Source organism: Saimiri boliviensis, chromosome 5 (genome assembly GCF_048565385.1).
Source record: "Saimiri boliviensis isolate mSaiBol1 chromosome 5, mSaiBol1.pri, whole genome shotgun sequence".
In the NCBI taxonomy this organism is placed as follows: Eukaryota; Metazoa; Chordata; class Mammalia; order Primates; family Cebidae; genus Saimiri; species Saimiri boliviensis.
This window is the reverse complement of record NC_133453.1, coordinates 17,420,054-17,437,648: the sequence shown is the minus strand read 5'-3', so window position 1 is coordinate 17,437,648 and position 17,595 is coordinate 17,420,054. Positions and strand designations below refer to the sequence as shown.

The following is a 17,595-nucleotide window of genomic DNA, read 5'->3' as shown; positions in this document are numbered from 1 at the left end:
ATCATCTAAATCTGACACCAGATTTGACAGGTCCTTCCTGACTTTTGCAAGGACGTGACTTCTTAATCTTGCTAGAACATTCAGCTGTCTACCGAATGTGAAGAGAGGTCAACCCCAAATGATCTGGCAAGTATTTCTGTATTCTGATGGTTCAGTCCTGTGGAGCAATAAGAAATATTATTTTGCCTCATTACCCAAAGTCACTAAAGTGAGAAAGGTGAATAACTTTTTTCTTTCCCCTCAGCTATTCCTTTTTTTTTTTTTTTTGAGATGGAGTCCCACTCTGTCACCGAGGCTGGAGTGCAGTGGCACAGTCTTGGCTTACTGCAACCTCCGCCTCCTGGGTTCAAGCGATTCTCTTGCCTCAGCCTCCAGAGCAGCTGGGATTACAGGCACACCACTACAGCTGGCTATTTTTTTTTGTATTTTTAGTAGAGACGGGGTTTCACCATGTTGGCCAGGCTTGTCTCGAACTCCTGACCTCAGGTGATCCACCCACCTTGGTCTCCCAAAGTGCTGGGATTACAGGAGTGAGCCACCATGCCTGGCCCCTCTCAGCTATTTTTAATTCTCTCTTTTGTTCTTTTTTTTTTTTTGTAAGACAGAGTCTCACCCCATTGCCCAGGCTGGAGTGCAATGGCATAATGTCAGCTCGCTACAACCTCTGCCTCCCAGGTCCAAGGGATTCTCCTGCCTTAGCCTCCGGAGTAGCTGGGATTACGAGCACACACCACCACACCCGGCTAGTTAATTCTCATACAGAAGTCATACAATCAGGAATCTTTAAAGTAGATAGGTAGGTAAGCAGACAGATGATGATGATGATGATGAAGACAGACAGATGAGTTTTTTTTTGTGTGTATATTCTTTAAAGAGGCTGTTTCTGTTTCCATCTCAGTTCCAGACACACTCAAGCTTAAGAAGTTACAAAGTATAGGGAAAAATGAAACAGTTTAGCTGGAAAAGTAATAGATACAATATTTTTAAGAGTCATTTTTTACATAATTTAAAGCATAGTACATGCAAATAGGGAAAACTGAGTGTTTGAAAAGCATACTACTTTTAGGCCACGCTTGGTGGCTCACGCCTATAGTCCCAGCACTTTGAGAAGCTGAGGGAGGCAAATTACTTGAGTCCAGGAGTTCGAGACCAACCTGGGCAACAAGGCGAGACCCTGTCTCTACAGAAAATACAAAAATTATCTGGGCATGGTGACATGCACCTGAAGTCCCAACTACTAGGGAGGTTAAGATGGGAGGATTTCTTAAGCTCAAGTTAAGGCTAGAGTGAGCCGTGACTGCGCCATTGTACTCCAGCCTGGGTGACAGAGCGAGACCCTGTCTCAAAACACACACACAGTCACACACACACACACACGCACACACACACACACACACACACACACACACACACAGTGAATCTTTTTACCACAGGCCTAGAGCCTTGCCCAAAATCAACGTCCTTGTATATCCTCTTGAAGTTTTCAGTTTGTATATAGGCATATCTGCCTCCTTATTTTACACAAATGGAGAAAGAATGTACAGGATCAGACCAGGCACCATGGCTCATGCCTGTAATACCAGCATTTTGGGAGGCCAAGCCAGGTGGATCACCTGAGGTCAGGAGTTCAAGACCAACCTGGCCAACGTGGTGAAACCCTACCTCTACTAAAAATACAAAAATTAGCAAGGTGTGGTGGCACATACCTGTAATACCAGCTACTTGGGAGACTGAGACAGGAGAATCACTTGAACCCGGAAGGTGGAGATTGCAGTGAGCCAAGATCATGCCACTGCTCTCCAGCCTAGGCAACAGAGTGAGATTCTGTTTCAAAATAAAAGAAGGTACAGGATCTAAGCAAACAAATTATATCACACCCAGATGAACAGGGCAAACACAGGAGGGGCTGGGGAAGCCCTTAATCTGCATCCAGGGTTCACCACAGGGGTAAGGCCAAGGGCAATTCCTTCAGCTGGATCACCAGTCAGAAACCTGGAAGATAGATACGGCTTCGGAACTCTCTGGCTGGTGGGAACCAGCTCTGGAAGTAGCCAACAGCTAGCTGAGCCAGCTGGAGGAATGGCTTGACCTCCCCAGCCCAGGCAGGGCCTGACACAGCCACCAAGGCCAACACTGCCCCTACGCCAAGTGCCACAGCTGGGTCCCCACATGACCCAACTGCAACTGTCCAGGAAGTAAAAGTGAGATGACTCAAGAGTGCTTAATATTAAATTCTTCTCCTGTGTGGCTGATTCAAAATATTTACAGAGTTTAGAGAACTCCTCACCAATAATGTGAGCTCCATGCAAGCAGGGGGTCTCTGACTTGTTCAACGCAGTCTCTGAGGCCTAGACCCAGGGCTGGTTTCTGTGGACACAGGGTCATTACATAGAGGAGCCCTGCATTTAAATGGACTCAAAACTTGGCTTAATGGTCTGCTGTCATTGTCTTGAAATTCCCAACAAACTGAAAAAGGGACCCTGCATTTTCATTTTGCACTGGGCTCCACAAATTACGTAACCAGTCCTGCCTGTCACGGGACGGGCATCCAGTTTATTTGTCCAATATAAACTGTGAATGAATTAGTGGAAGCTGCCTTAGAAAATGGGTCAATAAGAGCCGAGTGTAGTGGCTCACACCTGTAATCCTAGCACTTTGGGAGACCAACGCGGGCGGATTACCTGAGGTTGGGAGTTCAAGACCAACATGGAGAAACCCCATCTCTACTAAAAATACAAAAAAATTTAGCTGGGTGTGGTGGCACATGCCTGTAATCCCAGCTACGCAGGAGGCTGAGGCAGGAAAACCACTTGAACCTGGGAGGGGGAGATTGGGTTAAGCCAAGATCTTGTCATTGCACTCTGTAATTCCAGTACTTTGGGAGGCTGAGATGGGCAGATCACCTGAGGTCAGGAGTTCGAGGCGAGCCTGGACAACATGGTGAAACCTTGTCTCTATTAAAAATATAAAAATTAGTCAGGCATGGTGACTGAGAGGCAGAGGTTGCAGTGAACCAAGATCACGCCATTGCACTCCAGTTTAACCAACAGAGTGAGACTCCATCTCAAAAAAATTAAATAATAAAATGAAAAATTCTCATTCTGAACAATGCTCCAAGGATGAGTCGTGTTTATCCCTTGACAACACCTGTCTACAAGGATGAATAAACAGCAGGTACGGGCACCCCAGTTTGCAAACCATCGCTTCGCTCCTCATGTTTGAGATACCCAGTATGGAAGGAAGTCTCCCGTAGCATTTCAGTGTCCGCTGAGCTTGACCCACACCAACCATTTCTTACCAGCCCAGAAATCCTGTTAGGGAAGATCCAATGAGGACATTAAATACAGAATCCCTTGTGCCCTTATTCTTTACTAAATGTACTTTACTCGGTCCATGCCCCATTGCACTGAAAGACTAATGAGGGATCATATTTTTCCCCAGGCAGTTTCAGAAGCTACTGAGAGGGAGTGGTTTCAGAGCCCAGGAATGCCTGTAGGAAAGTTCTTAGAAGTGGGATTTTAGCAAAGTTTATTTATTTATTTACTTATTTTTTGAAATGGATTTTCGCTCTTGTTGACCAGGCTGGAGTGCAATGGTACAATCTCAGCTCACCACAACCTTCACTTTCTGGGTTCAAGCTATTCTCTTGCCTCAGCCTCCCAAGTAGCTGGGATGACAGGCATGTGCCACCATGCCCTGCTAATTTTATTTTTGTATTTTTAGTAAAGACAGGGTTTCTCCATGTTCGTCAGGCTGGTCTCAAACTCCTGACCTCAGGTGATCCGCCTGTCTCAGCCTCCCAAAGTGCTAGGATTACAGGCGTGAGCCACTATGCCCAACCGACAAAGATTTTTTAAAAGCCAGTTTCTTGATGATGGTTGATAGCACCATGTTGCACAGGCTGGTCTCAAACTTCCAAACTCAAGCAATCCGTACTTGGCCTCCCAAAATGTTATGATTACAGGTGTGAGCCACAACGCCCAGTCAAAAACAGTTCCTTCGTCAGGGTGCTGGCTGGTTAGTTTCATATGACACTGAGAGAATTTAGGGGCATATGTCTCTGATATCTGTGTACATTCTTTTATAACATAGGTTATGGGGGAGTTTCAAATGGTTTAAAGGGAGTTTTCCTGGATACTTTAGGTTAAACAGAGAAAGTATTGGGGAAGAACAAGATATTCCAGAAAGAGAGACTCTGAGGACTCGAGAGAGACAAAGACAGGCCCCATGGAAGAAATGAATCACAGAACCACAGCGAAGCTTCACGTCTCTGGAAGAACCACTGGTTATCACAGCAACAAAACAAGATTCAAAGAATAATTCATGAAGACTTCGAGAAGTACTTACTCTGGAGGTTATTAAAGGTGCTGTGTGTGTGTGTGTGTGTGTGTGTGTGTGTGTGTGTGTGTGTTGGAAATGGAGGTATTTTTATCATTATGTCTTTGTTCATAATGAAATAATTCACGGGACCCAAAACGGCAGACATTGCCAACACAGTTCACCCAAAACGGCAGACATTGCCAACACAGTTCAGCAAATACACAGTTTGCTGCTTCCTTGAACGTGTTGTCAACATAACAGCACACAAAAGTTATCAGCAGTTGACAGTATTTACCACAAAAAAAAAAAAAGTGATAAAAACTCGGAAGTAATCCTGGTGAGGAGTAAATACAAGTCTCACTGGTGTTTTGGGGAGATTCGTGAGAAGGGCCAGTTGGAGGTGAGCCCTCTTGAGACAACTGAACACCACAAAGGGTCATTTCTCCCCCGATCCCAAACCCCTGAACCTCACACTAACTGCTGGCCTAGACCACGTCTTGGAGGAGGAAAGCACTCATCAGTGTAATAGGCCGCTTCACCCTCAAACTGCAACTTAAACTGCCAAAATCATTGCATGCTTGTTACAATTCATTCAAGCCTCAGACCCTAAAATTGATATAGAGAGGAATGGGGGCGCGGCAGGACCTACAGGTTCATAGTTCGGTTTTTCCACGCTCACCCTCCACAACTCTATGAGATTACGATGAACAAGGGGATTTGTTTTTTTAGAAGGGTGCACTCCCACTATTTCAAACTTAAATATATTCTGAATAAAAAATGGCTTTCCAGGGCTGGGCCCAGTGGCTCACGTCTGTAATCCCAGCACTTTTTTATTTTTATTTTTTGAGATGGCGTCTCCCTCTGTCACCCAGGCTGGAGTGCAGTGGTGCCATCTCTGCTCACTGCAACCTCCACCTTCTGGGTTCAAGCAATTCTCCTGCCTCAGCCTCCTGAGTAGCTGGGATTACAGGCACAGACCACCATGCCTGGCTGATTTTTTTGTGTGTAGTTTTAGTAGAGACGGAGTTTCATCATGTTGGTCAGGCTGGTCTTGAACCCCTGACCTCGTGATCTGCCCACCTGAGCCTCCCAAAGTGCTGGGATTACAGGTGTGAGCCACCATGCCAGGCCCCCTATAAGCCTTTTCAAGGGCACTAGGCTCAGCCCATGGGATTTCAGAAGCACAATGGCCCTAACACTGTTTTCCAAGGTAGAGACTGCTAAAAGGTGAGATGGAGAAGTACACGATTGATTCAAACAGTGTGACCCAGATACAAACACAGTCCCAACATGCACCAGATATGAAATCTCTGTGCCAGAAACCAGGGTCACTGGCACCATGGAATCAAGAACCATTTTCTCTTTGTAAAGTACTAGGTGCCTAGATCTGCCAGTAAGTATCTGTCAGTTTCCTAGCATACGAATCAGCAAAAGTCAGGGATGACGCAGCAGGAAAGACAGGGCGTTACACGGTGAGCCTCAGCGAAGATCTCAGAGCTGCTGGGCACTAGTGAGGGCCACTTACTCTTTCTTATGACTTGAAGGTAATAAGAAAGGAGAGGTGATGGTTACTGAGCACTTACAATGGCAAAGCTGCTTGAAGCACCAAAGCACCTTCACATGCATTCACTCATGGTACCTGTTTAACTCTGTGACAGTGATTATGAAATGTTTTGGATGGTTTTACACTCTTCTGAGATGGAGTTTTGCTCCTGTTGCCCAAGCTGGAGTGCAATGGTGCAATCTTGGCTCACCACAGCCTCCACCTCCGGAGTTCAAGTGATTCTCCTGCCTCAGCCTCCTGAGTAGCTGGGATTACAGACATGCACCCCCAAGCCCAGCCAATTCTGTATTTTTCTTAGGGATGGGGTTTCACAATGTTGGTCAGGCTGGTCTTGAACTCCCAATCTTGGGTGATCCACCCATCAATCCCAAAGACCTTTTTGTTTATGGTGGTTATATCCACTGATATTTACTGTATTTGAATTTAAAATGGATAAGATAGATATTAATATATTTTAAAACAATACAGCTTGGGCAACATAGCAAGGCTACATTTCTTTTCTTTTCTTTGTTGTTTTTTGTTTTTGTGTTTGTTTGTTTGTTTGTTTGTTTGTTTGTTTGTTTGTTTGCCAGAGTCTCGCTCAATCGCCAAGCTGGAGTGTAGTGGTGCAATTTCAGCTCACTGTAACCTCCACCTCCCGGGTTCAAGTGATTCTCCTGCCTCAGATTCCCAAGTAGCTGGGACTACAGGCACCCAGCATCGCAACTAGCTAATTTTTGTATTTTTAGTAGAGATGGGGTTTCTCCATGTTGGCCAGGATGGTCTTGATCTCTTGACCTTGTGATCCACCTGCCTTGGCCTCCCAAAGTGCTGAGATTACAGGTGAGAGCCACCGCGCCTGGCCTGCAAGGCTCCATTTCTACAAAAAATAAAAAATTCCATGGGCCCAGTTGTTCACGCCTATAATCTCAGCACTTGGGGAGGACAAGGTGGGAAGATTGCATGAGTTCATGAGTTCAAGACCAGCCAAGGCAACAAAGTAAGGCCTCATTTCTACAAAACTCAAAAAATTACCTGGGTGTGATGGCACACACCTGTGCTCCCAGCTACATGAAAGGCTGAGGTAGGAGGATACCTTGAGTAAGTTGAGGCTGCAATGAGCCATGCTTATGCCACTGCACTCTCCCCTGGGTGATAGAACAAGTCTGATCTCAAAAAAATTAAAATAAAATATTAGCTGGGCATGGTGGCACTTGCCTAGTCCCAGCTACTTGGGAAACGCGGGGAGGAGGATTGCTGGAGCCCAGGAGGTTAAGGCTGCTGTGAGCCATGATCTCGCCACTGCACTCAGCTTGGGTGACACAGAGACTCTGTCTCAAAATAAATAAATAAAAATTTAAAAATAGTAAACCTACTACACATTCAACTTAACATTTTTATGGCCAATAACAATATTTTCCAAAGCAAAATAAAAGAAAAATTGGTGAAAAGCGTGGTACTGTTTTACAGTTTTGCAAATCTCCTAATATCTGGGCTTATCAAAGACAGTTGGACCTTCCTATCTGCATCTGTGTTCAATCTGTTGTGCTATCTCAGCTTATGTAGACCCAAGAAAACGGCACTGTAGTCTTGTGAGAATGAGAATGAAATGGGGAGATTAATATCTTAGTATTAGCATGAAAATAGTTTTGACCTTGCCGACCTCCACTAAAAGTCTTGGGGACTCCTGGGGGTACACAGGCCTCGCTCAGAACCTCTGCCTTATGAGTTAGAAACCATTATCTCCATTTTTCAAATGGGAAAACTGAGACAGATCAAGGAATTGTCCAAGGCCATACTGCTAGAATAGCTCAAAGCAGATAAAGTGCAATGAGCATAACAGACTTAACCTCGCTTGTTTGTTGCAAGGATCGAGTCGGATCGTGAGTGAAAAGAGCTGGACATCCTGCTTGCCTTATCACAAGTGCCCAATAACATGAATGCTTCACGTTTGGCAAAAGCTCGTAGAAAAGCTGGAGGAACTTCCCACATTTCTGATCAACTCATCACACATATGACACCAGCAAGAAAAAACAAAACTCCACCACAGGTGTTGTCTAGGGGAGTTTTTTTCCCCCTAGACCAGACCTTAGCCCAGGCCTCAGCATGAAAGCTGCCTTTGACGACTAAGAAATGCAGGGCCTTGGCCAGGCGCGGTGGCTCAAGCTTGTAATCCCAGCACTTTGGGAGGCCGAGGCGGGTGGATCACGAGGTCGAGAGATCGAGACCATCCTGGTCAACATGGTGAAACCCCGTCTCTACTAAAAATACAAAAAAAAAATTAGCTGAGCATGGTGGCACGTGCCTGTAATCCCAGCTACTCAGGGGGCTGAGGAAGGAGAATTGCCTGAACCCAGGAGGTGGAGGTTGCGGTGAGCCGAGATCGCGCCATTGCACTCCAGCCTGGGTAACAAGAGCGAAACTCCGTCTCAAAAAAAAAAAAAAAAAAAAAGAAATGCAGGGCCTTATTCCAGCCTTCGTTAGGCAAATGACACTAGTGGACTGGGCACCTGTCACCTTGTTCCTTAGGAAACCTGAGCAAGCCAAGAAAGCTGCTCCATTATTTACAGCATTGTTTTTGCATCCTGCTGTATTTACAAAGAACCTGCAAGAGACAAAAACGACACCTCTAACGTGCGAAGCCAAACTTTTCACAGGAATCAGCATCTGCGGTCTTGCTGGCCTGCTGCTCAGCACTCCAGGGCTCTCCTTGTTAATCAGCTTTCTTAGCCCATGTGGCCCACCCACTCCTGCCTCCAGTGGACCCACAGAGTGCAGGTCACTTCCCTTCTGGGGATTTGGGAAATGGGCCCACACTTAGGGTAAGTGCGACTAGTGATGTTCAGACCACCGCACTCTTAAAAGGCTGTCCCTCGACAGCAGGCAAGAGCAAGAGGAGCCTGAACTACCACTTCCACCCAAGTGCAGGTCACCAGATCTCTCACCAGCAGGGCTGCAGCCGGCCTCAGATTCCAACCTGACCCTCTAACCCCTGTTCTTACACACCCCAGTCCATTCTCCAACAACTACCAAAGGGATCTCTTAAAATTGCCCAACAGGCCAGGCGCGGTGGCTCACGCCTGTATCCCAGCATTTTGGGAGACCGAGGCAGGCAGATCACCTGAGGTCAGGAGTTCGACTCCAGCCTGGCCAACATGGGGAAATCTCGTCTTTACCAAAAGTACAAAAATTAGCAGGACGTGGTGGCACGCATCTGTGATCCCAGCTACTCAGGAGGCCGTGGCAGGAGACAAGAGAATCGCTTGAACCCAGGAGGTGGAGGTTGCAGTAGGCTGAGATCACGCCACTGCACTCCAGACCGGGCAACAGAGCGAGATCCGACTCAAAAAAAAAAAAAGTGCACAATGGGTAAGGTCAGTTTTCTGGCAAGGATTCCCCTACTCAGTCGGAAAAAAAACCAAACTTTTTACTTTGGGCTGTAAGAAACCGCCTCACCTGGCAGATGCCCACCTCCCCTCCCCTTTACTCTCTCTAATCCACCTGCAGCGCCCCTCCAGGACCTCCAGCAGCTAGAATGTCATGTCCTTGAAGAGGCTTTGCCAAATCAAAAGTTGTCATTCACCCAGTTGTATTTGAGACTTCAGAGCTCTTCTTACTCTGGAAGTTCTCTTCATTTCACTTGTATATCGCATGCTTCCCTCCCTCCGCATCCCCCTCCTAGAAGGTAAGCTTCCTGTAGAGCAGGGGCTTCGCCTGGTCCCCCGCGGCATCCCCAGCGCCCAGCACCGAGACCCGCACAGACTAAACTCCCGGCAAACGCGGATCGAATGAATGGAGCCGCAACGGCGGATTGCCGTAGGAATCCAGGGCAAGCGATCCTGGCGCGCCCGCGCCATCCGGGGCGGTGGGGCCATCAGAGCGCGCGGTTCGCGGGGCAGGGAGGGACTCGGCCCGCACCCCGTCCCGGACGCCCCAGGTGCCTCCCCGGAGTGCGCACGCCCCCATCGCCCACCCGGCCCGGCGGTTTCCCGGCACTCACCATGGTGACCGTGCCGCCGCCGCCCCCGCGTGCGAGCTAGGAGAGCTGGAGACGCTAGGGCTAGAGGCGAGCGCAGGAGCCGGCGTGGCTGACAGGTGAGGCTTAGACCATGGCTGCTTCCCACAATGCCCTCGCGCTGAAAGTTTGCAGACTCCTCCCAGCGCGGCTGCCTCCTCCCCGCGCGCTCCTCCCCGCTCCCCCCACCCCCACCTTCTTATACTTTCTTCCTTCTCCTTCCTCCTCCTCCTCCTCCTCCTTCTCTTCTTCCCCTCTCCTTTCTGCCTCTCCTGGACCCCCTCCCCGCACCCGCCTTGGCCTCAGCAGTTCCCGCCCCGCGCCGGCTGCACCTGGGGCGAATGCACCTGCGCGCTCCTCTGCACCCCGCCAGCCCGCAGCCCCGCGCAGGTGGGCAGGCGAGAGCGTGTGGCCCGCTAGAAACTCCCTGCGTGGAGAACTCCGGGGACCTTTCGCGATTCGGCCACGCGAGTGTGTCCTGCATTCCTTCCACAAACGTTCATCAGACCTGGCAACGATACCTCCCGATACACTCGGAGAAAGTGTCGGAGGCTGTCTTATCCTGAGCCTCCTAGGGGGGCAGCAGTTGGCAGAGATGGAGCCAGAAGCGATTTCTTATCCCCTCCCGCCCCCATTTCACTTTTTAAAATATAAACTCTACATTCCAAAGGTAAAGATCATTTTAAGTAGGCCCCCAATTTAATTATTTATTTATTTAGAGACGGAGCCTGGCTCTGTCGCCCAGTCTGGAGTTCAGTGGCACGATCTCCGCTCACTGCAACCTCCACCTCCTGCGTTCAGGGTGATCCACCTGCCTCGGTCTCCCAAAGTGCTGGGCAGCACGACCCTTTTAAGAGGTCTCTCCTAAGTTGTGGTGTAGAGGGTTGGCTCTCCAATTTCTCTCCTCCCCTTGATTCTTCTTAAGTCTAGGGATACTGCCTGGGGCACTGAGAATCTCTAAACCCCCAAATTGTAGGCAGAGGGTTTTTTTCTTTTTTCTTTAAATTATATTTACGAGACAGACTAGATGTAAGCAGAGTTTTGAATGCATCTTTCTGGTTTTTGTTTGTTTGTTTGTTTGAGAAAAGGAGTCCACTGGTTTTATCAAATAGCAAAAGAGATCCTAGACCCTACAAAAGTTAAGGATCATTTCCTGAGCCAAGCATAGTGGCTCATGCCTGTAATCCCAGCACTTTGAGAGGCCAAGGTGGGTGGATCGCTTAAGATCAGAACTTCAAGACAAGCCTAGCCAACATGATGAAACCCCGTCTCTACTAAAAATACAAAAATTAGCTGGGCATGGTGGCACACACCTGTAGTCCCAGCTACTAGGGAGGCTCAGTCAGGAGAGAATCACTTGAACCCAGGAGGCAGAGGCTACAATGAGCTGAAATCATCCAGCCTGGGTGACAGAGTGAAATTCAATCTCAAAACAAAAACAAACAAACAAAAAAGTGAATCATTTCCTGGGGAACCCCAAATCAGTGGAAGTGCTTCCCAGAATCTGTTGTGTACCTTCCAAGGGATGTAAGCCCACCCAGGTGAGTGAAAGTAAGTAGAACCCCATCCACCCCTGCATTCACACTGCAAATATTCATCACTCCAGGCCAGGCCCTATAAGAGGAGCCTGGGGAACCCAGCTGGGGACAAACAGGTGGTCTGTCTCCTGGAGCTTACAGTCTCTTGTGGGACAACACATAATAAATAAGTAAATAAAATGTAAGAAATTAAAATGAATGCTAAGAGGGAGATATTTGAGTTCCTGGGATGGGCACAGAGAAGCTATACTGATTTAGTTGAGTGGTCAGGTAAGTGCCCCTGGGGAGGTGACAGGGGACTTGGTTGTGAGAAAAAAAAGTCCTTCTGGAAACACTTCAAAAAAGGCCTCTGTGTGAGTTAAGTGTGAGGAGGTCCAGAGGTGGGTAGGGGCCAGAGGCAATGAGTGTTCTCTAGTTAGGGCATCACTGCAAGCCCCCAGGAGAGCCACAGCCTCCAGCATCAAAGCTCTCAAACACTGGACTTTCAGCATTCTGCCTGGGGCATTGGAAGTTAAACCCCAGGTGATGGGGTGATTTTGCTTCCTGGAAGAAAAGTGAATCTAGGAGTGCTGCTTTTTAACTTCTATATTCTCCCCGCAGGGTCTGTTCCTTCCCTATCTCAGGACTTCATGCTTTATCTAACGAGACAGAGTCTAATCTTTGTGCTTCTCCTCCTTTCTAGGTAACTTAAAGGCAGGGTCCAGCTCTGTGCTACCATCCAGAGCCTTCTGCCCTAAGGGTTTCTTTGCTAGTGGGAAAGAGATGGAATCACTAAAGGTGAAATTCAAAGTTAAAGAAATCTCAGGCCTGGCGCCATGGCTCATGCCTATAATCCCAGCACTTTGGGAGACTGAGGCGGGTGGATCACCTGAGGTCAGGTGTTTGAGACCAGCCTGGCCAACGTGATAAAACCCCATCTCTACTAAAAATACAAAATTATCCAGGTGTGGTGTGAGGTGCCTGTAATCCCAGCTACTCAGGGGGCTGAGGCAGGAGAATCACTTGAACCCTGGAGGCAGAGGTGGCAGTGAGCTGAGATCCCCACTGCACCCCAGCCTGGACAACACTACCAGATTCTTTCAAAAAGAAAAAAAAAAAGCTAAAGAAATTTTCTCAGTCCTCTTGCCATGATAGTTAAGTCAAATATTAGAGCAGGAGAGGCCAGTGGCTAACACCTATAATCCTATCATTGTGGGAGGCCAACGCGGGTGGATCACCTGAGGTCAGGAGTTTGAGACCAGCCTGACTAACATGGTGAAACCCTGTCTCTACTAAATACAAAAAATTAGGCAGGCATGGTGGCACATGCCTGTAATCCCAGCTGCTTTGGGAGGCTGAGCTAGGAGAATCACCTGAGCCCGGGAGGTAGAGGTTCCAGTGAGCCAAGACTGCGCCATTGCACTCCAGTCTGGGCAATAAGAGTAAAACTCCATCTCAAAAAATAAAAACAAAGAAAGCAGGAGAAGTTTCCCTTACTGTGTGGCCCATGGTTGCAGAGGGAGTAATTAAAGATGTGGGGGTGGGGAGGCATTAAACTTAACCATTATTCGTGTCCTTGGCCTTTCCTCCTGGCCTGGCTGCGATGGGCAGTGAATGCCCTCTGAGGCCCCTGCCACCCAGCATTATTCCCTCCAGGTTCTCACGCCACACCTCCAAATCACCTGAAGAGGGAGGCCTGCAGTGAGCTGGACGCTTCTCATGGGTTATCTCAGCTGCCCCCAAGACAATCTTTAAAAAAGGCAGCACTGTGGCCATGGTGTAGATGAGAGCCTGAGGCTCAGAGGCTCAACAGCAATAATAATAAGAGGCAGGCTGGGCACAATGGCTCCAGCTTGTAATCCCAGTGCTTTGGGAGGCCGAGGCAGGAGGATCACTTGAGGCCAGGAGTTTGAGATCAACCTGGGCAACATGGGAAGACCCCGTCTCAATTTAAAAAATAACAGTAATAATAAAATAAATAAGAAGGCAGTAAGAGGCAGAGATAATCTTAGAATCAAGGCACTAAAATTCAAGTTGGTTCCCCTAAAGCCCCGCCCCTGACTGACCTACTCAGAACACAACAGTGTTGGTTTGGTCACTCATTTGTCTCAGAAGAATGCCATGCATGTTTAAGTCTTGACTTCTCTTTTTTTCATTTATTTTTAAATTTTCTGTAGAGATAGGATCTCACAGGCCTGGCACGGTGGCTCATTCCTGTCATCTCAGTTTTTTGGGAGGCCAAGGTGGGCAGATCATGAGGTCAGGAGTTCGAGACCAGCTTGACCAACATGGTGAAACCCCATTTCTACTAAAAATACAAACATTAGCCAGATGTGGTGGCAAGCACCTGTAATCCCAGCTACTCAGGAGGCTGAGGCAGTAGAATCTCTTGAACCCGGGACAGCCAAGATCGCACCACCGCACTCCAGTCTGGGTGACAGAGTGAGACTCCCTCTCAAAAAAAAACAAAACAAAACCAAAAAAAAACTAAGAGAGAGAAGAGAGAGAGAGAGAGAGAGAGAGAGAGAGAGAGAGAGAGAGAGGATCTCACTATATTGCCCAGGTTGATCTCAAGAACCCCTGGCCTCAAGGGATCCTCCTGTCTCAGCCTTCCAAAGTACTAGGATTACAAGTGTGGGCCCCCACACCCAGTCTTAGTCTTGACTTCTGTATCTTATCTTTGCTCTCGTTCAAATTCCTGACTCCACATCAGGCCCACCAGTAGCAAAACCCTAGGGAGGACCCAAAGACCCTATCACCTAAGATGTACCACTATAAGGAGGAGTTCCCTGGTCAGATTCTAAAGGGGCTTTTATATTCAAAATCTACTGCCATAGGAAGACGCTTACAGTGTATTACCTGGTTCAGATTAGGTCGTTTATGAGCTGATTCTATGTGTGTACTCATAAAACAATGCCCTGGGATTTGGTCAACTTGATTTAGGAGTTTCACATCTCAGATCATTCTATGTTTAAATATTAGCAGAAGATGTAGAGAGAATGCAGTAAAAGCCACCATCAAGGCCACAGCAAGGGAAAAGAGTAAATTAGAGACATGATACTAAAGTAAAATAATAATGATCTATAACCCAAAATACTAACTTCCTAGAAATTGAGGAAGATCAAGCTATGAGTTTAAGAAACTGAAGAAGCAAAGGAGAGGCCAACTTCAAAGTCAGCTTACGCAGTGCCTTCACTGGCATTAATTGAAGGCTGGTCCTGCTGTTCTTTAATGCCCTCTTATTAATGTCTTAAGTAATCAACATCTCCAGTAATCCCTTCGGCAGTGTTCAGGAATTCATCTTGTCATGGTGAAACTTTTAGTATGAGGCCTTATGCTCTTTAGAAACCCCCCTTACTTTTCAAAAGATGGCCTATTATTCCAAATGGAAAAACATCTACTTAATCTATTTCTAAAGAATATTTTCAGAATTATTATTATTATTTTTTTTTTTTTTGAGACAGAGTCTCGATTTGTCACCCAGGCTGGAATGCAGTGGTGTGATCTCGGCTCGCTACAACCTTCACTCCCCAGGTTCAAGTGATTCTCCTGCCTCAGCCTCCCAAGTAACTGGGACTACAGGCTCCTGCCATCACACCAGGCTAATTTCTGTATTTTTGGTAGAGATGGGATTTCACCATATTGGCCAGGCTGGTCTGAAACTCCTGACCTTGTGATCCGTGCGCCTCAGCCTCCCAAAGTGCTGGGATTACAGGCGTGAACCACCGCGCCTGGCCAAAAATTTTAAATTATAAAATAATAAAGGTTCATTGCAGATTTGGAAAGCACAGAAAAGTGTTATTTTAAAACCTCCCTCTAGGCTGGGTACGGTAGCTCACCCCTGTAATCTCAGCACTTTGGGAAGCTGAGGCCAGCAGATCACCTGAGGTCAGGAGTTCGAGACCAGCCTGCCCACCACAGTGAAACCCCATCTCTACTAAAAATACAAAAATTAGCTGGGCAGATTATACACAAAAATTAGTGGTGGCAGATGCCTGTAATCACAGCTACTTGGGAGACTGAGGCATGAGAATCTCTTGAACCTGGGAAGCAGAGGTTGCAGTGAGCCAAGACCACACCATTGCACTTCAGCCTGGACAAAAAAACAAAAACAAAAACAAAAAAAACAAAGCTCCATCTCAAAAGAACTAAAAATAAAAATAAAACCTCACTCTAATTCTACCAACAAGAGGCCAGGCACAGTGGCTCATGCCTGTAATCCCGGCACTTTAGGAGGCTTAGGCAGCCAGATCACCTGAGGTCAGGAGTTTGAGACCAGCCTGGTCAATACAGTGAAACCCTGTCTCTACTAAAAATACAAAACTTAGCTGGGTGTGGTGGCACATGCCTGTAATTCCCAGCTACTCAGGAGGCTGAAGCAGGAAAATTGCTTGAACCTAGGAGGTGGAGGTTGCAGTCAGCCAAGATCATGCCACTGTATTCTAGCCTGGGTGACAGAGCAAGACTCTGTCTCAAAAATAATAATAATATTAATAATAATTCTACCAAGAAATAACTATATTTGGTGTATTTCCTTGCATATTGGTATTCTATAGAGACAGATATATATATATATATATATATATATATATATATATATATATATGTATGTTTAACTTGCTGATGCCTTGATCTTGGACTTCCAGCCTCCTCCAAAACTGTGAGAAATCAATTTCTTTCTTTCTTTCTTTCTTTTTTTTTTCTGAGGTGGAGTCTGGCTCTGTCACCAGGCTGGAGTACAGTGGTGCCATCTCGGCTCACTGCAACCTCCACCTCCCAGGTTCAAGCAATTCTCCTGCCTCTCCTGCCTCAGCCTCCTGAGTAGCTGGGATTACAAGTGTGTGCAACCATGACCAGCTAGTTTTTGTATTTTTTAGCAGAGACAAGATTTCACCATGTTGGCCAGGATGGTCTCAATCTTCTGACCTCATGATCTGCCCCCCTCGGCCTCCCACCGTGCTGGTATTACAGTCATGAGCCACCACCGCCGGTGAGAAATCAATGTCTGTTCCTTATAAATTATCCAGTCTTGGGCATTTGGTTATAACATGAATCACGAACCGACTGAGACATCTATTGTATACGCTGTTTTGCATTTTATTTTTTATTTTATTTTTTTTTAGGTGGAGTTTCGCTCTTGTTTCCCAGGCTGGAGAGCAATGGTGCGATCTCAGCTCATTGCAACCTCTGCCTCCCGGGTTCAAGCAATTCTCTTGCCTCAGCCTCCTGAGTAGGTGGGATTACAGGCATGTGTCACCACACCAGGATAAATTTGTATTTTTAGTAGAGACAGGGTTTCTCCATGTTGGTCAGGCTGGGCTTGAACTCCCAACCTAAGGTGATCCGCCCCCTCGTCCTCCCAAAGTGCTAGGTGCCACCACACCCAGGCCTACTGGGTTTCTTGTAGTAGCATAGCTACGGAACAAATATTGATTGAACAGCTACTCTATGCTAAGAACTGTACTTGGCACTGAGAACAGTGAAGAGAGGAGTTGTGGTCCCTCTTGGGGTGAAAGTATAGTGTTATGGGAGATACAAATATAAAATAAATAATAACATATATAAACGTTTAATTATCATGAATGCTGTGAAAGGAAAGGATAGGACGCTAGCAAACATGTAACAAAGAAATTCCTGGGGGACATTTGCTGTTTGCCTCTCCAGCATCCATTCCCCTGCTTCCTGTAATTTTGAGTTTGTGTTTGGGGACCCAACCCCCACATAAAGTCTTAACTTTAGGGGTGGCACATGATGCTCTCCTGACCAATGAGAATATTGCTTTCCCACAGCAACGATGATTGGTTCTGGTTCTAAAATAGGCAAATTGCCAGAGTCAAATAACTCAAGGCAATAAGACTAAATTCTGGGGAGACAGATTTAAGCATCCAAGCAAGATGTGTGAGGTCAGGCCAACCTGCAGTAAGGGAGGTGCAAGACATCCAGCAACACCACCATGCAGTCGACCTCTCCTCCAGCCCCCTTGGGCTTCAGAAATAATGCTGGGCTGGTGATTGGCTTTCCCTTGGCGACCCCACTGCCTGATGGGCTCGGCCTCGCTTTCACCCCTCCCCTGACACGAGCCTCTCGAGCTTCCGGGCCAGTTGCTCGGTGATTGGCCGAAGCAGTGAGTGGACGGCCGCGGATTGGCCACGCTAAACAGCGGGCTGAGCAACTGGAACCAGGGGAGCAGCTGGGCCAAG

The 17,595-nt window shown here is 47.2% G+C and overlaps 1 protein-coding gene across 1 annotated transcript in view; it reads right to left on the bottom strand.

Annotated features, from left to right (window-relative positions):
* The window catches only part of AP1S3 (adaptor related protein complex 1 subunit sigma 3), an 83,534-nt gene extending 73,547 nt beyond the window's left edge, over positions 1-9,987 (bottom strand). Inside the window, exon 1 of the mRNA XM_003925476.4 lies at positions 9,864-9,987. Within this exon, the coding sequence (XP_003925525.1) occupies positions 9,864-9,866 (3 nt within the window). The 5' untranslated portion in view covers positions 9,867-9,987. The remainder of the gene's footprint in view (positions 1-9,863) is intronic.
* Between the last annotated feature and the right edge of the window lie 7,608 nt (positions 9,988-17,595).